Genomic DNA, 24,213 nt, shown 5'->3' with positions numbered 1-24,213 from the left:
TCCGTGTGTCCACTGACCTTTCTGTTGCAGAATATGACTCATTTATTCTAAAGCTTTAATTCAGAATTTAAACCCTTTGCTAATCATCAGACATTGTTTATGGTATGAGCAAGGCTATGCCAAGGTTCCTTCCGCTGGAGACCTGGGGGAGGGGGCTGGATGAGACTGCATACCAGCAAGTGGAAGAATAGGCAAAGGAATGAGAATAATTTTCACTTGTGAATTTTTAAATCGTGGGTTGGTTTATTCTTTCCAGAGAGAGCCTTTCTCCAAGGCTTTGGAAGCTGCTCATGTCTCGACAATGCAAAAACTGTCATACCCCCTCTGGAGGAAGGTAGGCTTTTAATTTAAACAAAAACGAGGGAGAGAACATCAACAGATGTTCAGTACTTCACGTACGACGTGAGCAGTACTTCACTGTTAACTGCCGGTAACTAGAACAGCTACTAGTAAGGAAAATTAGGCTAGTAGAATAACGAGCTTAAATAGTATAATGCTTGACTAGCTGGCATCTTGTCACAGTGATATGCGGAGTGGCTCGCAACCAGGAGTTGCCACCATCCGTGGTGATATTTGCTGCCACTGCTGCAGCTGATCCCATGGCTGCCCTTGGTGGCAGAGGGTCTGTGGTCCTGTGGAGGAGGCAGGGACAGAGTGGTAGACAGGGCACACTCAGAACTTAGACAAGGTGGGATCGGGCAGAAGCAGCTGTGCACGCAAGAAAAATACAGATGAAAACGTTTCAGTATATCATTACTTTGGGATTAATCTGGAAAAATATTCTAGAGGGAAGGAAAAGCGATGGGGCCTGAATGAAAGGACAAGAGGGTAAGTGTAAAAGGAACAGATTAAGAGGTAATCTGAAGTGAAGACTGTGAGGGAAGGGTAAACTGGAGCCCTAAGGCAGCCAGCTCGTTACTGAAGAAGTCCAATCAGAGATGGAGAAATTATTCTAAATTCTCAGTCCCCAAAGTATCAGGTTCTGCAGGTGTTTCACTCCCCACGCTGCACTTCCCAAACTTCACCTGACTGGAGCCCTCTGGAGCTGTTGACCACGATGCTGCAAGAAAGGATCCTCTTTGGATTTCAGTGGTCTACATGAGGAATTTGTTTCATGGGATTAGTGGATATAGAGGCAAAAAGGAGTAAGATAGACAAGAAGTGCTTCTATCTTGTATCTGTGTGGTGCCAGGTAACAATTGCAGGAATTCCAGGGATAAATTTTTAAAAAGATGCCAGACATTTCTAGTGCTATTTGACAGCTGGCATAATATGTTTGTAGATGTGTGACATTGTTAAATTAGTTAGTCCTGATCTGTGTGTTGCTATAAATTGTATAGTCAGTACCAACGAATTAGAAGCATTTTAAAAAAGTGATAGAACCCCAGTTTTTAACTCTCTGGTTTATATTCTAGGAGAGGTAATGTCTAACCTTCCTCCCCGCTCAGTTGAATCTTTTGGCCAATGTAGATTGTACTGATGGATGAGAAGAGAGGAAGTAAGCCAAACCTGAAGGCAGTTTGGAAAATGAAGAAGGATGGAGAATGAATAAGGCATGAAGGAAGTGTTCAACCTTTTTGCAGCAAACACACAGTGAAGAAGCTGAGCTGTAAGGCATGTCGTTAATTTGTGATGATTCATCCAGCGCTCCAAAATATTCTGTCTGTTTTTCAGGTATGTTTGACAGACTCTTCACAATCAGTCTGAATAGGTAATATACAGGTAACAGAGGGAAGTTTTCCTTTTCTTGCTGTTAAAAGCTCATCCTTGCCCGTGCTGCTTCCTTCTGAGGTTGGTAGGGCTAAGCCAGCTCTCAGGTTTTGAGGCTTCCCTATGCTGTGGCCCTTGCTACGCCGGCATCTGTGAAATTCCCAGGCTACAATCCTCCCGCTCCACCACGCTCCATCTGCCCGTTGGAGAAACTCTCTGTCCCAACAGGATTTCATAAGGGGAAACAGAGAAGCCCTTTGTGTTGGTATAGCTGATAAAAAGGTGCCTCAAGAGAGCAAAGAATTCAGCTGGGGTTGGGGAGAGGAGAAAGAAAGGCAACCACAGGGTTCCTGTTTTTCTTTTTAGCTTTTGTGCGTTGCTTGTCCCTACCATGCTGCCTCTGGGGGGTGCATTTCTGGGTAAACTGTCTCTTTTCAACGTTTCTGCCAATTCTAAATGTTACCAAAGATTTTGCTGCTCTTTTCTGCATTCTTAGCATTCCTCCGCAGCTTCTTCCTGACCCTTCCTTGCTGTTTCCGCCTGCACCATCCTGGTTCCTGCATGAGTGGTTCCTGTGAGAGGCTTCAGTGCAGTCCCTGTCAGAACATCAGGGTGCACTTTAATCCCCTCTGTCACTCAGACATACGGGACTAAGCGTATTCTGGACTGCAGCCTTTCAGCCTGAGCCTTGAAAGCCACTTGCCATAGTTTACAATGGGTAACTTGTCCTCTGAGATATTTTGGCTTCAATTTGGGTTATTTTGAGTTCTGTTTTAATGAAACAGAGAATATCAGTTCTGATCCTCATATAGGATATATATATATAGTGTATACTCTACACTCTTCTGATAACACTCAAGAAAAGTCAGGGTCCTTCAGTGTGTTGTAGTTGCTTATCCAGACATAATCCTGGGGTAAAAACCATTTGAGTACACTCAGCAGGGCGTGCAGGGGTAACACTTTGAATGTATTTTAGAAAGGAAATGCTGTAAATAGAAGACAAGTTAATGAATGCACATTTCTCTTCTCCCATTCTTTGTGGGTCTCTCCTGTTTGATGCCATTAATACCTGTGTTGCTACTCTTCCCTTATAGCTATGCTAAATATGTTCAGTGCTGTGCTAAGAACAGAGCCCACGCTGCCTTTTTGTGCTCCCCTCGTCTGCCTCGGCTAGAGGTAGCTGAAAAAACCCCCCAAATCCTCCCTTCACTAGGAGCGAATTGCTTGCCTTCCTGCTCACTCTGATATGTGGGTATGGGATCCAAACTGGACGCAGAACAATTACCTCCCGTTTCTGGAATCGGTGTACTCCCAGTGTTAGTCCTTGTATGTTTGATCTCATTTCAGGGGCATGGAGGTGCCTGGGCCGGGCTGCTTCTCCCACAGCTGCAAGATGCCAGGAGGAGCTTACAGACCAGTTCTGCCCCCAAGGGAGTGTAGTTCCAGTGATACAGGAAGATCATTTCTTACCTCCACCTGACTCAACTTGAGGATGGGGTTCATTCTGCTCAGCCATCTCAAAGTTCAAGGACAGATGCCATCCACAGCTGACGGTAGGATGGGTGGGCTGAGCCATCCTCCGGAGGTGCTTATTTCTACCTGTTGACCATGGGCCACTACAGTGACCGCACAAACTTAGACTGTGTGTGTAACTCAAAGATGGCTAAGATCTGGGGAGAGAGATCCTGTGCAGGGAGATGATCTGCACTGAATCAATTAAGTTGCTGTGGAGGCATTTTATATAAAAAATTTAGTTCTCTTGATAGATTTACTGATGTGACTAACATTTTGTAAGACTAAGACTATTTTTGTTGTTAAAGACAAACAGACAGAAAAAGGATACCGATCTTCAATTTTACTCAAAACTTGTGACAGCAACACCATACACAGACCAGTTATTTTCATTACCTTTTTTTTTTTTTTTTTTGTAGTAGATTAAGACTTGGTCACACACACTGTGTTAATTTTGAAATTTCCCATGCTGAATGACTGCCTCAGGCTAATAGTTTTTGGTAAGTTTTTGCTAACATAAGCTTGGTGCTTGATATAATGAATTTAGAAAAAATTCACTGTTTTGATGATAGATCTATACAATTAATTTATTTTAAGTTTGCTTTGGAAAAAGAATTCCACAAAAATAGACATACACAACAAGCTACATTAAAAAAATTTTAACATTGCAAAATTAACATACCTGTGAGCTAGGTGCTCTGTGTAAAAGAATGGAAATAAATGGAAAATACCATTTATCATGTAATTAATGGCTGTGTTGCAACACATAAACAGAAAGGGTTGAATGTCTTTTAATTCTTAAAATGGATTTTAAGATATGTTCCTTAAAATGGGTTTTTGTGGATGTAATCTTTTCAGAGAGGCTATATTTGGAATTTAAAACATTGTTCATGGTGGTAGAATTATTAATCATTAACCTTGATTTATTTGACTGTAGTATGATGTACTAATAACAATCAAACCACAAGAAATAAGGGAGCAGAAAGTTTGGGCATTTAAAGAATGAAAAAAATGTTAAAATGGAGTAACATGATGATGCGAGAATACTGACTGTCCTTTGCCTGATGTGAGGAGTTGTCTGGATTTGGGAGACTGGAGGTTGGTTGAGGCAGGATGGGGGACACTGAGAACAGGATGGAGTTTGTTCTGATGCAGTGCTGCTTGCTTACACTAACAGGAGGAGTCAACGTCTTTACATTCAAGCCCAGTCAGTCTTTAGCTCAAGTGCTGTCACACTTAGTTTTCTCAAAGCTATGTTCTGAGCATGTATTAGCAATATTGTCCAATCCCTACCCCTAATTTCTCTGTTCTTTCCATTCCAGGTACGAAATCCTATTCTTACAACTCTCATTTGGGCATCATTAACTTTAACCTAGAGGCTGAGTTTTCCATTGTGACTGTTCTCTGATGGAGTAAAAAAATACAACCAATCTAAAAGGAATTTTAACTGGAATGTATTGGCTTTCTCTCCTGCTTCAAATCTCTTCTCAAAACTCAGCTCTTCAGCTAGCATTCCCTTGTTAATCTCCAGTCTTATGTTACTCAGGGAAACTGACTGCTTTTGATCATATTAGATTGTTAAACAAAAGGTCAAGTACACAAAAAGTCTCAAACGTCCTGAGAAGTTAACCCAAGGTGACAAGTTGAATGATCAAAGTACTAACCTCCCCTGTGCTAAAAAAGGAAGGAATGTTCTATTGCTTTCTCTCTTTTTCACTGGCATTATCGCTTCATTTTCCTCCCCTAGGTTGTGATTCATTTAACTGGCAGTCTAAAAGATATGTGTGTAGCATAAAGCTAGATATTTAGCTACAGCTCTTATCAGTGGAGAGAGAGAGAGAGAGAGGCATCACCACAGAGTGATTCATCCCATCCTAGGACAGGTGAAATCATCTCTCTCTTTTCATCGACTGTAGAGGGAACCTAAAACTAATTTAGACTCCGTGTCTAATTTTTAGATTGATAAAATTAGGTGAGATGAATCTCATCCTTAGTGTTGAGGTTAATTCTTTGGGGAAGATTCTAATTGTTGTAAGCTGGGAATCTTGGTTTCTATCTGTGGCGCATCATGATTACCCACAATGGCAAATGCCTCAGAATAGTCTATGCTGTAATTAGCGTGTTCTTGAATATTGCTTCATTCAGGAACCTCAGTCATTTTAAAGGGAAGAACAGTTGCTTAATGCACATGTGGGAGAAGAGATTTCCACTTGGGTGATAGTTTAGTTCACAAGTCTTGTGACGGAAGAGGTTTCAGTACTGAGCAGGAGTGGGAAAATATGACTTTTCATTCAAACTGCAAAAGGGAGGTCTAGGTGGAAAGTGATTTTATGTTTTGGAGGAAAGGCAAGCTTTTTAAAATATTTTTAAATCGTGCAATATGGTGATGTTATGGTTTTTTTCTGCCTTAAAATCAGAGCTGATTGTGGAGTAAATGTGAGATTCATAAAGGCAGCATGCAATTTAGGTGGGTTTTAGGCACCTAATTTAAAGAAAATGAGCCATGAAAATGAACTGTGCCGTTGATGGAGAGTTTATAGTGTCTAAACTTTCACTAGAAAAATTTCCAGAAAATTTACCTGATGTTCTGCTATTGATCTGAATCGCAGGCGCCACCATCTTGGTTAAAAGGAATATAAACATACCTGGATCACAGGTCCAGTTGAGAAAAGTGAAGTAGGTGTCCCAACTCTTACATCCACTGAAAGGCCTTACCTGGTGTCTTCAGAGCAGACCTGGTTCACAGGACTAGCAGCGCATCCAAGACAGAGTGCTGCAGCAGAGGTTTGCAGATGTGCACTTAAGAAAAACGTAGCACAGGTACATTAAGTGGTGACAAGAGCAGTAAACAGTTAATCTTTAACTTTTCTCTCCCGTTCTGCCAAAACCCCTCAAACCGACAATGTAATCTTAATATATTTACAAGATTCTGGGTTTTTTTGAGTGCCTCTCTTCTCTATCTCTTAAACGGCAGCCAGTTTGCTGCAGAGTTCTTTTAAAATGTCTCATCTAGGGAATATTCTTAGCTTTTAAAGACAGCTAAATGAAAATAATAATATAAAATTGCAATCAGTCAAAGAGAGGAATATAATGTGACTAATGGAAAACCACAGTGAAGGGTGATTAGAGGGTATGTTTTCTTTTGAGGAAGGACATCTTGTCTTCTGATTGGGAAAATTTGTTGCTTTGGCAGGGTAGCAGCTAATCCTATTTCTTGTGGCAGGCTGTAGTCATAACACCATGAGCTTTTGAACTTTGTCTGCTGTATTGGTTGCATTCTTTGTGCTTAGAGCTGGGTTTTGGCATACCTCAACCAAGACTCCCTGTCTCCTTTTTTGTCATCATTGACCAGATTCCTTCATGACACACCACTGATGCTAGTGGCCTTTTGGTGCAAGGCCACTTGAAATATTTTAGAACTGTTTCATTCATAACGTAAAAACATGGGCCTACATCAGAGGCACAGCAAAAACAAATAAATACAGGATTTTATAGTACGCTGCCAGGGGTTAGCAGCATACTACTGTTACACTCCTGGAACAACAGGTTCCTACATTGTTATTGTCCACACAAATTTAATATTTGAGACATAGAATTGCAATTCCTTCTACAAACTTTTGTATATAAATGTAACAAAAAATCAGAGAGGATGAGCAAAAAAATGTTGTCGATACTGCTATGATTGGGGTAAAGCTTTTTTGGTGAAAATAAAATCATAGCAAAAGATCTGCGTTCATACAGACATACAGCAAAAGTGTAGCCCTATGAATATACACTCATTTAAACTAATATGCATTTCCTGAATGAATTATTTCACAGCATGAATACAGTAATGCTTGTTATAGGATTAGACTTGTATATATTCATACTTCCAATTCATTAATTGAAATATGTTAATAACCTAAAACCCACTCAAATTAGACGTCTCAGGCATTTTCCTGTAAATACTTGTTATAATGGTTTGGGTTTTTTTTCTCTTTAAGCGGCTTTGGGTTGGTTTTTTGTGTGTGTGTTTGTTTTTACAATTTAATTCACAATCATTTTATCAATTTGAGTATAAAAAAGCTATGTAAAAATAATGTGAGATTAAAAAACCTGAGACAAGTATGGCTCTGTACAGGTTGATAGAAACCCAAGGGAAGCAACTTTTCCATGGCTCTTTTCTAAAGCATAACACTGTGGGAAACTTGGAAAGATCATATGCCATGTTGGTAGAATAGAAGTTATTTTAGTAAAAACATTCCAAGAGGTTCATTTTGTAGTATCAAAATTGCCAGGGAGGACTTTGACTTGCTTTATTTAAGGCAATAGCATCCAAATAAAAATTTTCATTGTATTTTCCATATGGAGCCAAAGTTTAAATAAAAGATACTGACAAAAAGAGGGGTATGCGTTTTTGCTTAAGGATTAGTCTCATTTTAATTGAATATCCACAGATTCTTATGGAATAATACAAAGCAAAAATAATAATACATACTTAACAGCAATCTATGTCTTCTAGCATAAACCACCTAATTACAAACACTTTAGAAAAATGACAGTTCACACATTTTTACATGTAGGTTTGGGTTAAAAGGGCCCACTACAAAGGAAAAAAAAACTGAGATAGATTATGTTCTATTGTCATGGTGACTTTTTAAAATTCACTTTACCAGTAGCATGCTGTATTTTTGACTGCCCGTAAATATGGAAATACAAAAGAGAAAACATGTGCTTTTGCATTTATAGCAATTTTGCCTGTACATTTCACCTGCTGTCAGGCCAATCTGAGCTTATTGCCACCAGCATTTCATTAACTCTTTTGATTTTTCATCCCTAGAGATGTAAAATTGAAGATGTGTTGCTTTTAAAACCTTTACCACTAGGTTTTCTCATACGTGTGTATGCACATCTTTAAGCAAATAATCTTTGGAAAAAATAGATGGAAAAATTGCAATGAGGTATGCTCTAAATATTCACTCACATTTACACAGTACTGTACAGAAGAAATTGTATTAATTATCCAACTTGAATATACAGCAGCATCTCAGTTTTATTTCCTATGTCTTCCTTGTGAATCAAAATGAAAATTACTGGACAGTCCCAAATCTGGATGATTCCTACATGTGCCAAAACAAAGTAGTTTAAGTGCATGAATCTGATGGTGGCTGCGTAATGCAGTGACAAGTGCCTGCATTTCCGAAGGCGAGGTCAAGTCTTGTGACTGCCTTAAAGAGATGGGAAGGTATTTCCTAGTCTGTCATCAGCTGTGCAGGAAGGGATCTGATTTTTCAGTTTGTAGGCTGATGCTGGGTGAATGTTGAAATTCAGCCACTAATTAGACTGTGAGTAAGAATACCATGATTTTTGTGAATACGCTATCAAGGGTGTAAAATAAATTCTGCAGCTAAAATGTGGCTATCCATGGATTCACCATTAGAAAATCTCATGAAAGATAGAATCCAAGACCAGAAAAACGTTCTTAATACCTGCTGTTTGATATAATACAGTGCATTCATAAGTCAAAATATTTACCCTTCGGAGATGTTTTTATGAGGCAGAAACAAGGCCTGGTGTACATTTGGAACATTGACCAGTATAGCAGTATTGCTAAAAGGATGTAGTTTATTTAATTTTATTTTTTAAACATATGTATATATACTGGAAAAAGTCCTAATGTAAATGCACTTTTAGTAGCAACATTTTTTTTCTTTGCTGGTATAGCATATTTCTCTTATAAAATGCATCTCCAGTGGAAATGTAGAGCTTGGCTGGTAAACCCTTCCGCAAATAGGCTTTGAGAGCAGCTCTCTTTAAGGAACTGGCAAAGAAATTTGTAAAATGGCTTCAGTCACCTCAGGTTTCTGTTTGGTCTATTGTCACTGCTTGACTTTTGTGTAAGGTAAGTCCTCAGGTTTAAGCCACTGGTTGACAGCTCCCCACCAATGCAATTATATCATCTGTCTGCAGTCTCCGAAACTTTCATCAGCTGTCCTTGAGAGCCACTGGCAATCTCTCACCTCCACTGCGGGGTGGATGCAAATTTGTAAGGATCTCCTAAAGATGAATGCAGCATATTTGGTGGTGTGTTTATTACAGCACGTAGATCTGATTTTGTTTGAAGCCTGTGCGGGTCCGTCAACGTCAAACTTGGATATGTCGCTCCGGATTTGGTAAAGGGACACTGCCAACTTGATGGGTTCTGTGTTTCTGTCAAAGAATTTGTAGCTACTTTGATTTCAAGTAGCATCTAAAATCACTGTCAGAAAGAAGTTAATGATACTTTTTTTGTTGTTGCTATAAAAATGCACTTTTTACATTTATTATAGTTTATCCATTACGGGTTGCAGGTTCTTTTCTATGTTGAAAAGACGTATAGACATCCATCCATCCATTCAGGAACATAAAATTTATACACTCATAAAATTTTGTTAATAATTAAAATATAGTGCATACTACTTAGAGTGCTCTATCAGAAAGTGCACTTTTTGAAAAATTGTTTCAAAGAAGTTACAAATTGACTTTTGTATTCAAACAAATGACTTCCTTCGTATCTTGAAATGAAATCTCTGTCCCTTTCACAGCTGAACTCTTAACCTTGCCCTGAAGGAATTACTTGAAAAAATATGAAGTTGCATCTTCAGGTCTGCTCATTCTGTAGTTTTTCTGAAAATGTAGACACAGTGTCTTTTCTTTGGAAAAAAACCAAAACAACAAAACAACTGAAAACCACATTCTTCTGGTATGGTTACTGCTGAGGATCAAGAAGCAGTCTATTTCTTCAGGTACCAAGACTAAACGTAAGTGAGGTTTCTTATCTTCCATGTCCATGTGTTTCATAACAGCAGTATATTCCATGATGTTGTGAACATTTTTCACTGAAGTGTTTAGTAACGACAGATACATAAAAGGTTTCTACAGTTCTACTTTTAAAACGTTATTAAGCGTTCTATCAGTTTTGTTCATTATATAATTGTAAACTTCCCTTTCAGTGTCCAACTGCATTGCATTCTTTTGTGGAAAGCATAGCAGATGATTTTTTATCTAAATGCATAAAAACGGTCTCAAAAGAAAAAAGGAAAATCTAGGTTTAAGTATTATCGGTGGGAGATAGTGAATTCACGTACTCGTACTACAAGGAGATTTGTGATTGTTTATAGTCTGAGCTAAAATTAATTTGATCAGAAGAGTCCTTTCTTAATTTCAGTAGGTTCCTTTAGTCCATCTGACAGACCATGTGTGAAAAAGGATACCCAGCTTTGCAGATCGGGTTAAAACATTAATGTTTGAAAATTCTGACTGCTGCTTCTGTCTTGAAACAGATGTCTGCTGACTGTTTGGAAAGCTTAGGACAGAATGCCTTTTGCAGGGAGGTGTTACTTGGCATAAAACCTAAACTCCAAAAAACCTGAAGTGCTGTTTTTCCCTTGTAGCATAGAATTCACTTTGTCAAAAACTGGCTCATAGTGAAATTTCTAGAAAGCTGTGGAGGTCGATGCTTGCTTGGTGCTTATTATTAACATGCCGGTGAAACAGAACATGGAGTTTTTACCATCTTCAGCTTCTAGGGCTAATGCTGTGGATGCAGTGCCCTGTTTTTCATGCAAAGGTCTGTTCGGTAAATACATCCGTGACAGAATTGCATGAGAAAAACATATATCAAATCAGAAGTAACGTTAGAAAGAGTATTCGGTGCTCCTTTGTAGCATTCAGGAAAATAAAGATCTCATGTGTAGCAGTTTTATTCGCTGAAACGAAAAAAGAGAAGCTTTATGTATACAGAGGAGACATCCCTATCTTGAGGAAAACCTTGCTTTGCCAGAATTGTCCTCCGTGGGATTGCAGAGCCAAGTGAAGCGGTGGTAATTTCAAATAGCCATGGGCTGGGGTTGCCAGGCTTGAAATATTCCTTAAGTGGTGAAATACACAGGTAATTCTTCATCTGCAGTTGTCTGCAAGGGGTTTTGCGTGATGCATTTGAGACAGTTTGTGTAAGCTGGCTCTGGTGAAATCAGGAGTTGCCAAACGATTTTGGGCAGATAGTTGTTTCTTAAATTTTCTTCCCTCCTTTGCTCACAGAATCCTCATGAGTCCAAAATACAGATTTCAAGAGTCTCACTATCACATCTGCATCTCTTGGCTAACTGGGAAGCTGAACCCAGATACAGTGTCCTGCCTCCACATCTGCAGCATTTTCCACCTGTTTTTTTCCCACGCAGGTATGATTATAGATGAGATCCTCATTACCCAGGGACAGCAAGTAGGAGATTTAAAACATTTAGCAGCTTGTCTCCGCAATAGGAGGTATTAATAGCGAATGATTGTCCAGTGTCATGAAATCAACACAAAGACAAGGCGTGAAAAACTTTCCTGTCCGTAAGGCTCCTTCTTAAAACCAGACCTTTTTGGTGTGTGTGCGCTGATATGAGAAGATGCTCATAAGAAGGTTCTATGGAGGCTGCCGTGCCATATAGGACCCTCTTTCAAAGTTATCAGAGTGCCATACAAACTGAGACAGAACAAATCAGGAAAAAACCATGGCATTTACTCATAGGAATGGTTCGGTGAGAGTTAATAAGAGGAACTGGCAATGAATTAACTGAGGCAGTCAAGGCTGGAAGAGGTGCCTAGACCGGTGGGCACTTGGTATTTTCAGGAAGAAGCATACACTGGCTATAGAAAGGACGCAAATGCACTCTTTTCATTGCCTGTATTAGTTATTCCCTGGGGCAATGGCTGTTATAATGTCTGTATGGAGGAAACGGGGTGTGCAGTTTAAAGAAAAATGTCTCAGTGCTGGCCAGCAGCAAGTTAGGGGAAGGGATTATAATTTAAACAAAAAATATATCTCTTTCTGGGCTGGTGACTAACAGACTACAGGATGCTCTTAATTTACTAAGAGGAAACATGGTATCTATTTGCACTACTTAATAGCTCTCCACAGACCATTACTGAAACACACTGGAACCTGTCCTGAAAAGTGCTATTCTTGGCTTGTTTTGTTTTGTGGATTTTTTTTTTTTTTAAAGTAAAATGTTTCCAAAAAGTTTAAAGGACTTTGCATCTTGGAGACAAGGGAGGCAGGCTCCGTGATCTTACAGAACTCGGAATAAGATGGCGGCAAGGTCTTATACCAAAAGGTCATTTACATGGGTGACTGCCAGGCTGCATCATTCTTCTACTCCATTCATTCCACTCTACTTCGATTCATGACATACTGGGAAGGAACAGAAAGATAGAGTTATTTTTAGAAAGCAAATTGTAGTATAAATTTTATTATTCCCACTATGTCAAAAAATACAAGTATGTTTGGGTGTAATCCTCTACAAAAGTGTACCAGGGCCAAAGATAATGTCATTCATAGCTTTAATGGGCTTTCTTCTTCTCTAAGGACTTTTCTCGAATGTATAGGACCATGAAAAAGTTACCGGAGGATAAAGGCAGCTCTGCAGTAAATTTCCACGTGCACACCTTTACCACGTGGCAAATGCCAGGTAATTTATTGAGGGGCAGCTTTTCTCAAGTGCCTCCATAGCAGCCGCAGCTGTGACCGGTCCGTGCTTTGGGACAAGCTGCAGCGGTTGCGGTTGCGACTGCAGCCGCACTGCGGCGGGGTGAAGGTGTCAACAGCTTCCCGGTTTGGTACCCCCTGCCGCAAAGTGGCTGATGCCTCTGTGCTAGGTGAGTGGCACTGGGCTAAAGAGGTCCTGGGTCTAACCCAGTCTTGCCTTTCCTGTTAGTGGATTACAAATGCAATGAAATCTGTCACATAGAGAGAGACAAACAAAAGTGTGAGGTACAAATCAAACCTGGTTTCTTGATCCTCTGCTGGGGGCACAGGCCTGCTTGGAAGAGAACCAGCAAAACAATAAGTGAATCTCCACCACAAACTAATCACCCTCTCTTTTGGCCCTGAATTTTAACAATTCAACCCAATTTTTTTTGGCCCTGAATTTTAACAGTTCAGACCCATCCAATGGCAATTTTGATCAAAGCTCCTTTTTCTCTGGGAAGAGAATAGCAGCAATATGCACTGTTCTCCCTCAGGAGCTAGTTAGATAGAATAAAAAAAGAGACGCTATATCACTCTGAAGCAGAGCCAAAACCAGGCCGAATTATCCTGGCATGGGATTTTGACACTGTCTTCCAAACCTCCCTAGCCTAGAATTTTCCTTCCCATCTAATATTACGGCCTCTTATCTTGCCTTTATGCACACCCAGCAGTGCCTGACAGCAGTATTTGGCCCTCTGCATTGCACCATCATGCAAATGCTACAACTGAGTATCAGGAGAATGTTCCCCGGTGCCTCTGGCTCATGACCAAACAGGTTCACTAGCTTTACAGAGGTAAAAAGCGGCATCAGGAATCCATTCGCATAGCTGAAGGTCAATAACATCCCAAAAGTGATGGCACAGGGAGCTGTTAGGGAGAGGAGAGCCTTTATCAGTTCCCAGACACTTAAGAAATGTCCTGTTGGGTCCAAACATCTGAGAGTGCAGAGCCTGGCTCCCCAGGGGATGCTGCCAAGCAATAGGGCCATCCTCCTCACCAAAGACTGTTTAAGCTATTTTGTAAGTGAAGGATAAATAAAAAAGAGTAGTTACCTTTCCTTCTCAGCCATGTCTTGTTTCTCTTCTGCCCTGTAAACACAAATCACATTTGACTAGAGGCGAGCGGTGTGAAAGAGTAGAGTATCTAAGGCCTTTCTAGGGAGACAGCTGGACCTCAGACGGAGGTTACAGGTCTGATCTATTAGCTTCTTGTCCCTGTGATATACAGCCTCGATAATCCTAATGCTCTCAGGATGCCTCTGTTGGCCCTAGAGGGAGGTAGCTGACTAATTTGGGCTGGACGACTCGCTTTTCAGCAGCTAATGAACTGAATCTTCCCAAACCGGCATCTCCATTCAGTTCACCAGCACGAGGAGGTGTTGTTATAGCACATCGCTCTCATGCTGACCCAGCTGGTCTTTCCTCTGTGCAATCCTCATGATTGCCTTTTGCTTTTAGCGGAGCCGAATGTTATCACTGTTTATGGCCAGCACTTCTAACCTGAATCACCGGTGATGGAATGGGTCTAGAAAATGAAACAAAACAAACTGTAAACTAATGGCCCTCTTTATGCCACTCTAGCAGAATGAAGTGGCTTTTAAAATAAGCACTAGCTCTCACTTTAAGGTCAGTTTGCATGGTCATATGAGGAAAATGTGCCGTCTTTATACATGGAGTGATTTCTGATGACCTTTGCTAGCGCATACGGGGCATGTTCAAGATGTGTGCACTCGTGGGGTTAAGAGGAACAGTTCTATGGATAAATAACCTTTTAATCAAGCTTCTCCTCCCACCTGCAGCTTTTGCTTGTTTTGAGAAAATCAGTAGAAAATAAGCGTAGGCTGTGTGGGACATCAGGGTAGGAGGAACACAGAATTGACAGGTTATAACACAAATCATGATGAGAGAAAGCAACAACATCCCAAGAAAATAAACCCACCCTCCATCCCCCCCCTGAAATTAATTTTACCTTTCTTTTCTGGCCTTGATCCTCTCTTCTTCATATCTGCAACAAACACAAAACATTCTTTAAATGTTACCCAGTCAGGACTTTTAGTAAAATGCAATGTTTGCTCTGAAGGTGATGGAAGCTGCAAACTGGCAGTGTGCAGGCTCTTGCTTGCCACCAGTCTATGAGTAAGGTAAGGTTTGCCCCAGGCTCTGTGTTTCAAGTACATGGGTTTTGACTCAACACAATATCCTGCTACATAGGATTTTTGCCCTGCGCCTCCTCAGAGCTACGTGTGCCCCAGGGTCCCTCTGATACTCACTGTAAGACACAGTCTGGAATCTGCACATGCTCCATCGGGATAAGTTGCTCCAGTTCCTCCAGGCTGTGAACATACTGGATCTTATTGATAAACTTCACACTGGCAGAGAGAGAGAAAGAGTGTGTGCTTGAGGTCTTGTTTTGATGTTCTCTCCATAGAAAGTCAGAATTTTCCTGATGGAAATGGGGAGTTCTGCATCTCTGTATCCTCTGTAGTCTGAGTGTACCCTCCCAGAGTTAATATGCTGATGACTAAAAATTGTGGTGAGATGCCACATCACCATACCTCACTTTGCTTTGACCCCCACCTCTCAATATCTGTAGGAGGGATAAAGGACCACCACTCCTCCACTTCCCAGTGAATCTGTATGCGCTACCCACTGGGACAAACTTTGATCTGGATCCAGACCACCACAGTGCCTCCTAAAACCACCTCTAGAGTTGTCCTTGGAAGTATCAGAGAGATGTAGGACAAATGACAAACAGTCTCACCTTGGTTACTACTAGTTAGAAGTGAGCTTAAGATCTGATTCATGAGATTAAACTTCCACTCCAAAAGCAGCCGAGTTTTGGAACATGTTATATTTACCTGATGAAGGGTCTGGATATAGCCAGCACTGTCCGGATGAACCATGAAGGATGTACGATTATCAATGCTTTGAGGTTTTTGCGCAGCCTGCGGAAAAGCCATAGGACAGAAAGTCAGATTCAAAGTACCTTTTCTTTAGCTCACCTGTAACGTGTCAGGGCACTAACAAGCACTTCTGTCTCCAGACAGAAGCCCTGCCCATGGCCTCAGGAGCCCTATTTAAGCTCAGACCCGGCAGGCTGCAGGAGCACTGCTTTGCTTGGGTGCTGTATTAGCCTGATCTCTGTGAAGGTGATTGTGAAGGAAGGAATAGAGGGAGAAGAGGCAATGAAGAGAGCCTGGAGTAAGTCAGAAAGCTGTGACAGAGGAAGAAATTACAGAATCTGGGGAGTGAGCAAGGAGGGGTGGCTGGGAAGACTGTGAGGAAGCAGTGGAAGAGATGTGGGAAGAGGACTGGGAAGAATGGAGAGGAAACACCAACAGGATTCTTACCTTCTGTCTATCATCTGATAGCATTTCTTCAGCCAGCCAAGGCCTGGCATCCTTCTCCGGGGCGTTGCTCCGTTTAGGTACACGATCATATAGTCCTCGGCCACCAGCAGCTCCAGACTACTGATCACGTATCTGTTGGGTGGTGATCAAAAGCAATGGGGACATGAGACTCAAAGAAAGTCCCTTGAGGTTTCTTCATGTGCCTGTGTGTCACCCCGAAAGGCCTCTAGACCCTTTCTTTGTAGACCTTGGAACAGGTTTCAGATTCTCCTGGCACCTCTGCACGATGCCTAGGGGTATTTCTCAGGGATCGCTGGTACAAGTTAGCATAGTGCATGCACTGATGGACATCCCTGCACCATTCTTCTGCCTAGCAGTAGCATCTACCAGCTGTTCCGCATTGTCTGTATATGCTCTGGCCTGGTTGTGAGTCCATCACTGGCATAATTAACACTGAATATTTGAATGCTTTGACTTATTGAACTCGGATGCAAATGCTGTGGACAGTGTCTTACCCAGTGATGCTCGCTCCAGCCTGCAGCTGCACATTGAGTACATTTGGCCTGGATTCAAACTATTTCCAGCTGAGATTCCTGATGCAATGAATACATGGAAACTGTTTTCCCAGAGCCTGAGTTACCTTCTTTGCCCTCCTCTCCCTTATATACCTTGACCAGCCACTTACAGGAAGAGATTCTCCATGATGTAGTGGTAATCAGCCAGGTTACTGTCCGGGAGATAGCAGGCAGCAAAGACAATGATAGCATTGAGACCTTCTCCATAGTATCCTGGGAAAGACAGACACAGGCAGCATCAGTGGCTCTTTCCAGGGGGAGATGCAAGAGTTGAAGGAGAAATACCAGTGAAGATGTATTGCCAAATTTGGGCCTGGGCTGGTTTTTTTGCCTCTGTTCAGCTCTAGGTACGTGTTTGTCCCTCATATGGACCTCTTTCACAATTAGATTTGCCTCTGATCCTGGTTTTGGCTATAACATGCATGTGGGGTTCAGGGAAGGAATTTGTGTCAAAGCACACAGCTGAGAGCTTTGCCCTGGGTCGTTGCTTGGCTTTGCTCAGATTTCAGAAACGGTCACTAACTGGGGACCTATTGGCCTTTAGCTGTGCTTCCAGAGGCAGCTCAGGCACGGAGCTACAGAGGGATTAAGCACCTGCAGCCCCTTCATCACTGGCAGCGCTACCTGTACCCAGGACTGAGGGTCGGGGTATATTCAGTCTTGCTCAGAGCCAGCGTTATTCCTACTTTTGTTTATTGAAACATGGCTACAGTGGCTATATGTTTTGTAGCATCAGCTGGGTGCTTTTGTGCTTATCTGCCACATAGTGGTACAAAACGAATAGCAATTTTTCCCTGAAGACAGCCAAAACAGTCACTCATGGCATCCCCTCCAGCTTGACAAAGATGGACTGAAAGAAATCCACCAAGCCCAGATTAGGCCGCCCTCTCCCTCACCTCCATGTGTCACCACTCTCATGTAGGGTTTGATCATCTGGAGGTCGATGCGGTGCTCCTGCTCTCCAATGATGACAGTCCTCCAGAGCCGTCCATTAGTAGCACTCCCATCTTCTGTCCCACCATCCCCAAACAGGTCTGCACTGTCCCCAGGCATGTTCTTGGCTGTGGCTACGGGCGTGTCATCTGGAAAAGGGACAAATGTTTCTACTTTAATATAACATAAAAAGAGGCTCTGCAAGAGCCTTGGTGTGCAATTAGAGACACTAATAACCACAGACTGAGGATCATCGGTTTCATCTGCAGCTTTGATCTGTGTCAGTTTGTGCTTCTTAATCATCTTGCTCCATTGCCAAATTGTAATAGAAATAAGCTTAACATCTCCTGCTGCTTATAGTACCTGCAGTCACAGGTCGGGCACCGGACTTTTTGCTGGATCTTCCTTCAGATCCACCTATACTGGCTGAGGAGGGCACCGCCTGTGCTGGTTGTCTTCTGGTCTGCTAGCAGAGCTGCTTGCACGATTCAGTCAAAATCAGCCAGGTTAGCAAAGACCACGCTATTCAAGATGTTTGAACATTCATGTGACAGCTCTACTGGCAGAGCCCAGCAGGCAGCACCTTCCAGCCTGGCGTGGTGGCCCAGCTGCAGCTGGAAGGGCCTGCGTGTCCACAGCCTTATGCCTTATCCTGAATTATGGCTGGAGCGGTGTTTGCAAGTCCCTGAACTACTTCTGCCCGCACTACCCCCAGATGGAAGCGCTGAGACTCCTGGGCTATACCTGGGGTCCTGGTGGGGCAGAGTTGTGTGGAAGATGGGGCTTGGTTGTGTGTGCTGTGCTTCACTGCTGAGGAAGTCGGTCCTCAGCTGCTGATGGTGAGTGGTGTCAAAAGTGGTTAAAATTAGGTTGAAAAAAAGCCCCAACCCCTGCAGACATGCACCCCAAACCAGCCTTTTACCTTCCCATTCCAGTTCATTCCCGTTCCCCAGGAATTCGAGGGAATCTGTCTCATCAGGAGTTTCAATATCATCCACATTAATATCCAGGTCATCTGGTGTGTCCAGGAAGTCATCGGAGAGAATGGAGCCTTCACTCTGGTCCAGGGAAATGTTGATTTCAGGTGCAACAAGTGTCTTCCGCTTACGATGTGCCCCATTAAAGTTTAAAGTATTTGGGGGAGCTGGAGTTAAAAGGAAAATAACTGACAGGTTGTCCTCGTCCTGTATCCTCAGTGCTTTCATTATGCATGTTTCAGGCTACGGTCTTGGAAGCTAAGGGTGGTGGATCATAGCTGGGAGGTACTGGACACCTGCAGGTATGGCTGATAAAAGTGCCCACACTTCTGTAATACCTATTTCCTCCCCCAGCTTCTTGTGAAAGATTAGCAAATTCAGACCTCTGCTGGTTTCCTCTCCCACATGGGAATTTTTGAGGATACTCCAAGGAAACTGGCTTTTGCCCTAACTGCAAGCTGCTGTTCCCATAGGCTTGTTTTCCTTTGAACTCCTGATAAGGCAGGCTGGTACTTACAGGATGTATTCTCGTCTTCTGTAGGGCTGCCCAGCGACTCCATCCCCGTCTCTTCTGGGAGAGGTCTGCAGGCAAGCCAAGATGTGGAGGCAAAAAGACAGGAGATAACAGGTGATGTTTAGGAGAAAGTCACTCCATGGCAGACAGTGGAGAGAACTGGGGACATCAGGGAAAAACATGCAACCCCATGTGCGCTCTGCCCTTTCCCTTTTGCCTGTGAGCTCAGCCTGAGGGATACCTTCACGTGATTTGCCCAAGAGCAACCCAGCAGCTGTGCTTTCTTACTGGAGCACTGTGCAATCCCTAGTAACCTCCAAACTATCCCTCCATTTACCGCCCCAGTACCTCTCTCATGCTGCCGTTCAGCCAAGAGGCTGGAAAATCCAGCCAGGGACACAGGAACAAATCCTGACCCCAGAAGAGCCTGGTAACATCCTCACTCTCTCCATATTATCCCCATTTTTGTCTCTGTCAGAAGTTTGAGCAGCAGTGCCAAACTCTAGGGCTCCTCATCAAGGGGACCAGGGAACATCCTCTGCAGTTGCCTTCTGCCACAGGCCCTGGCTGCAGCAGAGCAGAACTTTGTCCAAAGCACCTGCCACAGCCACCTCTCCCAGGAGACAGCTGCCTCCTCGGTCTATAGTGACTTTGCCCTGAGGCAGTCAGTGTTCAAGGCAAGGATCAAACCTTAGGTGTGATCCCAGAATTGTCACACCATCCTCACCTCAGCCCCCATTTGACAAAAGCTGACAGTGATACCCAAACCCTGCTGAGGTTTGGAAGCAGGTTCATTCTGAGCTAAGATCCAGGCACCAGCACTCAAACCCGTATTCCAGAGCCAAAGGCTCACCCACCGCTCCCTTCCTGGGGCTCCATGGCAGAGGTCAGGATTTGCAGCTTCTCATGCTTGGCTCCTTTCTACCTCTTGGCAGAAATCACCATGCCTCCAGCCGGAGACTAGAAGCATCAATTGATTTAAAAAGTTGGCTTTCCTACTAATGCCAAATCTCATTACGTGGTTGTCGCCCTTTGGAAGTTGCTGGAGTTGCTCCTGACCCATACTGGGGTAAGTGAAGTCAGAATCTGGCTCCCAGTGCTGCGGTGAGGAACCCTCGCTGGTGGCTGAGCAGTACACTCCCCACCCCGAGCTGGACACTTTCTGGACACTTTCCCCCTTAATTTGAGCTGGGACTTGTACTTGTCCCCTGGCATTAGCTGGGTTTGAAACTTCTCGCGCAGCGTGACCAAACCCCACCAACCCCATGATAAGTTGATGATTTCAAAGGTCTGTTTAAAAGGGACCTTCTGAGCCATCCTCGTTTCACCTGCCCCTTGCTGGAAGCTCCCCCTCAACAGGGGGAAGAGCTCATGCTTCCAGGTATAAAATCCTGGGTGCTGGGACAGCTCTGGGGTGAAACGTGGGGGAAAACCCACCAGTTTTAAGGCAGCGCTGTAAGAATGGGGATGGGACTGTGCACAGGGCTGGTGTCCAGCAGCTGCTGGCCTTCCAGTCCAGCGATGGCAGGGAGGGAGATGATGGGGACTGGTACCTCTGAGTCCGCAGGAGGATACAGCCTAGCTCTGCCCTACAAAGGCTCCTCTTCGTGCTGCTGTGACACCAGAGCCACCAGCCAAATTAAACCCTATAAATATTTAGATTAAGAGATAATCCTCTCCTAGCTGGTTGTTGTATATTTATGAGAGTTGGAGACCTGATCAAAGGCGCTTCCTCCTTGCTCGCTTGTGCAGCACCCGGATACTGTGGGCTGCCACAATATTCCTGAGCAGTCAGAAAGATCCCTCTGCCCCCCTCCAGCCTCTCCTCCTCCCTTTTGCTTTTGTCTTGAAGGAGGCCTGGCTGGTTGTTTATCTGACTGAGCTGGCGCCTGGCACAACTTGGTGATACAGCATCAAAAGGGGGGGGCAAGGCCCAGCTGTACCTGAGTACGTGCTGCAGTCAGGCACTCTGCGCTCCGATGCTAGGATTCATTTAAGAAAAGCAATTCAAAAGTCAGAGGTGAAGAAAAGGGCTTTCTTACCTTCCTGAAGGATGCTGGAACCACTACCTCCCAGTCTCCCGTGTAAATCTTCCTTCCCAAACGCAGCCAGCCCCAGATGCCCAATTTTCTTAATGAAGCAGGTTTTCTAAGGGTCGGGTGCCACCATTTTGCTTTCTGCTGATAGCGTACTGCCCAGTTCCCCTCTATAAACACCTTCTCTCGGGCTCCAACCAGCCCGAGCCTTCACCGACCGTGATCCGGTGGATGCGTGATGGAGTGAGCATGCTCCTGCATCCACCCCGCGGCACCGCTACAGCATCATTGCAGGACGGCACTTGCACAAACAGCTGAGACAGACTGTCGACAGGAGGCTAAACCTTCAGGGAGCAGCAGGAGGGGGAACCCTTTCCTCTCCGCTTCCTCGCTGCTTGCTCAGTGCCTTGGCATTGCACCTTTGCAGCCTGCAAGGCAGGAGCTTGTTCTGCAGATCAGCTTCTCAGGGAGGGATGGGAATGTCGCCTTGCGTCCTTAAGGAGCAGCTGAATTCAGTTCCCCCAGCCCAGATCTTTGTCTAGGATATGGGTTTTTTTGTGGCAAGATTGGTTAATCACAGCTAAGCAAAAATAGCTATGCAGCAAATCATCTGCTAGAGAGCTACTGTCCCACATGCAGCAGCTTCTGCCCTATTATTTTAATGCTTCTAGGGGGAAGTGTCTTGAAAATTATTATTTATTTATTTTTAATGCCAGTTAAACACAGCTAGCATTCACTCTTTTGCCTAGTGGCTGTTTGGGCTCTATTTCACTTGCATCATTCCTGACTTAATCCCTCTGCAGCAATCTATCAGCAGTCTGGGGAGCCTGTTTGAAGGGCTCCGGCCTCATCCCTGCAACTGGCTTGCCACCCAGCCACGGTCACATCCCTTTGCCTCTCCCTGTGCTTCGTTTGCTAGGCAGGAGCAACGACGCCTGTGTTAGGTCGTGGCTCAGGGCTCTGCAGAAGAAATGCCCCTTGAAGGTTTGACTGTGGCTGGGGTAAGTTTGCTGCTTGCATGGCAAGTGTGAAATGGAACCTGGCAGCTCTCGCTCCAAGTTGATGGTGTGGGTTAGTGCATAGGCATCCAGGTGCTAGACCAGCTTTGTCCCCAGATTTTCTAGGGAGCCTTAGGTCAAAGCTTTCCTTTCTGTACCTTGCTTTCCTTTCTATACCTCGCTTTCCTTTCTACTCAATTAAAAGCTTGTCAGCACAGTGCTCTGGGGGAGCCTTAGGTTGGCAGAGGTCCATCAGCCCAAAGTTCTGCTCAAAGGAAAGAAAAATCCATCCTAGAAACCCAAGGGCTTGGCTGAGCCCACCTCTGGGGCCAGCGGAAGGACAAGCCATGTCCTGTGAGCTGGGTGCTGGGCTGGCAGACAGAGGTGCTTAGATTAGCGATGCAGCTGGACCCGGGGTAAACAGAGCTAAGCTCATCTGACGATGCCAAGGGAAACAGGAGACCCTTTCTAGCACGGTAGGGGCCGTGCATGCCCACCCGCACAGCACACTGCGCCACTGTCTGCGAATACAGGGGCTCTGTGGGCTGCCTGGGGGAATTCAGCTGCAGCTGGCACAGGGCAAGACAGCCCTGAAAAGCCCCTCAGCAGCCCAGACCCCAGCTGCAGCAAGGCTTGGTGTTGGCCATGCTGTGTGTGGCCCAGCGAGCTCAGTGGGCTTTAGTGGTGGATGCGTGGGGCCGTGCTGGGGTGGGGGTGAGGGATTTTTTCAGCGTTCTGTGCAGATAACAAAGTGTCTGTGAAGGTGAAAGCTGCCACTTTGGCACTCTCTGTCACCCACACATCATTTCTTACAGGGTTTGCAACCTTTCAAATTCTGCATGTCAGTGCCAGTGGTCATTGCATCCCACTGACTCTGCTTCCTGTGGCAAATTCCTGGCAAAGCAGCATTGCTCTGTTTGGGGAGACACTGCTTGATTCGGAGACTGGGAAGGAGTCCATCCATCCATCCATCCCTATATGCATCCATCCATGCTAATCTCCCTGTCCTCCGCACACAGTTCCTTACCCTCTCCTTGGCATGCTCACAGAGGGTTGCAGGAGCCTCCCAAAAATTTTTAAGCATTCAGAGCAGCCTTGCTACAAAAGCTCTGTTCTCTAGCCAGAATTTCCCTGTTGGAGTTAAGACTCCTGTTGCCTCTGAGGCTGGTGGGAGGGACCTGCATGCTCCATGCCCTGCTGGTTTTTTAAAGGAAGAAATAAAATCTCCCTGGCTTTATTGCAGGGAACAAACCTGGGAAAGTCCTCGTCTTGCCACTCCTCCTTCACATCCACGTTCTCCATCCGCAAAGTGGCTTCTGTGGTTCCCATCGTGCTCAGAGAGGGGCTGGCTGCACAGTGGTTCCCTCAAGGAAGGGCACAGGCTGGAAGGTGGAAGGCAGAGAGGTTGGCATTGAGCATCACTACCGGGGAGCATTTAATCTGAACCGTTCAGAGCAGGTATGCCGATACCATGCTCCACAGAGAAGCAGCATGATAGCCGCTTGTGTTGCAAAAGGAATGAGGCAAAGACATGGAGTTTTGTGGCTACTTGACACACTTTGGACAAGAAAGAGGAGGTGAGGTTGGCCCTGGATCAACGCAACAGGTATATCTCTGCTCTGTTGTCACCTTAGCTCTTCTCCCTGAGGATCAACACTGTCTGGGCTGATGCCCACCCATTTGCCCTTGCTACTTCTCTTCCAATACTAATCTCAACATTAATAAGCACCTCTGCTGAGGGAAATGAAGTGTGGCTGAAAGGGAAGAGAAGAAAGAGCTCCTCCCAGGCTGGTTTCAGGTTGGTTTGGCAGTAGCACCAGTTTCCATTTTGCTAGCCTGGGCAGAAGTTAGTGGCTTTGGTTTTGCAGAGAAATTCCTGACTGCTGCTGCCTGGTCTGTGCTCCATCCCCACGCTTGTCCCTGTACCCAGAGAGAAACGGAGGAGGCGAGGAGGCCTTCACAGAGATGTTGAATGTCCTTCCACACCCCTGAAGAATTCACGTCTCTGCCTTGCTCCCAGGTAAACCAAAGCAGATGCCAAAAAACTGGAGCACCTCAAATGGAGGCAAGGTGGGTG

The 24,213-nt window shown here is 44.3% G+C and overlaps 1 protein-coding gene and 1 long non-coding RNA gene across 7 annotated transcripts; one reads left to right on the top strand and one right to left on the bottom strand.

Moving 5' to 3' along the window:
- The first annotated feature begins 2,033 nt into the window (after positions 1–2,033).
- LOC142420535 (uncharacterized) lies at positions 2,034–12,223 on the top strand. 3 transcript variants are annotated; one of them, XR_012778770.1, is made up of 6 exons: positions 2,195–2,428; positions 3,058–3,263; positions 4,545–5,105; positions 5,832–6,042; positions 9,786–10,001; positions 11,281–12,223. It is a non-coding gene; the product is annotated as an uncharacterized LOC142420535 (long non-coding RNA). The 3 variants fall into 3 exon arrangements; XR_012778769.1 differs by lacking the exons at positions 2,195–2,428; positions 4,545–5,105 and adding an exon at positions 2,034–2,129; XR_012778768.1 differs by lacking the exon at positions 4,545–5,105 and having other exon boundaries at positions 2,210–2,428.
- ATCAY (ATCAY kinesin light chain interacting caytaxin) lies at positions 7,626–23,518 on the bottom strand. Of its 4 annotated transcripts, XR_012778766.1 has the most exons (13): positions 23,389–23,518; positions 19,106–19,170; positions 18,534–18,755; positions 17,575–17,760; positions 16,789–16,891; positions 16,104–16,235; positions 15,612–15,698; positions 15,024–15,122; positions 14,723–14,758; positions 13,807–13,842; positions 13,011–13,046; positions 12,351–12,418; positions 7,626–10,949 (listed from the first exon to the last, which is right to left on the bottom strand). XR_012778766.1 is itself a non-coding variant. In XM_075524568.1 (12 exons), exons 1-12 carry the CDS (start codon positions 23,463–23,465, stop codon positions 12,409–12,411), a joined length of 1,089 nt encoding a protein of 362 aa, XP_075380683.1. In that variant the 5' UTR covers positions 23,466–23,518; the 3' UTR covers positions 7,626–12,408. The 4 variants fall into 4 exon arrangements, 3 of the variants coding, with proteins under 3 accessions (XP_075380683.1, XP_075380684.1, XP_075380685.1); XM_075524568.1 differs by having other exon boundaries at positions 7,626–12,418; XM_075524569.1 differs by having other exon boundaries at positions 7,626–12,418; positions 13,011–13,043.
- Between the last annotated feature and the right edge of the window lie 695 nt (positions 23,519–24,213).

Source organism: Mycteria americana, chromosome 24 (assembly GCF_035582795.1).
Source record: "Mycteria americana isolate JAX WOST 10 ecotype Jacksonville Zoo and Gardens chromosome 24, USCA_MyAme_1.0, whole genome shotgun sequence".
NCBI classification, from domain to species: domain Eukaryota; kingdom Metazoa; phylum Chordata; class Aves; order Ciconiiformes; family Ciconiidae; genus Mycteria; species Mycteria americana.
Note: the sequence above shows the minus strand (reverse complement) of the source record. Positions and strands in the feature narration are given on the sequence as shown.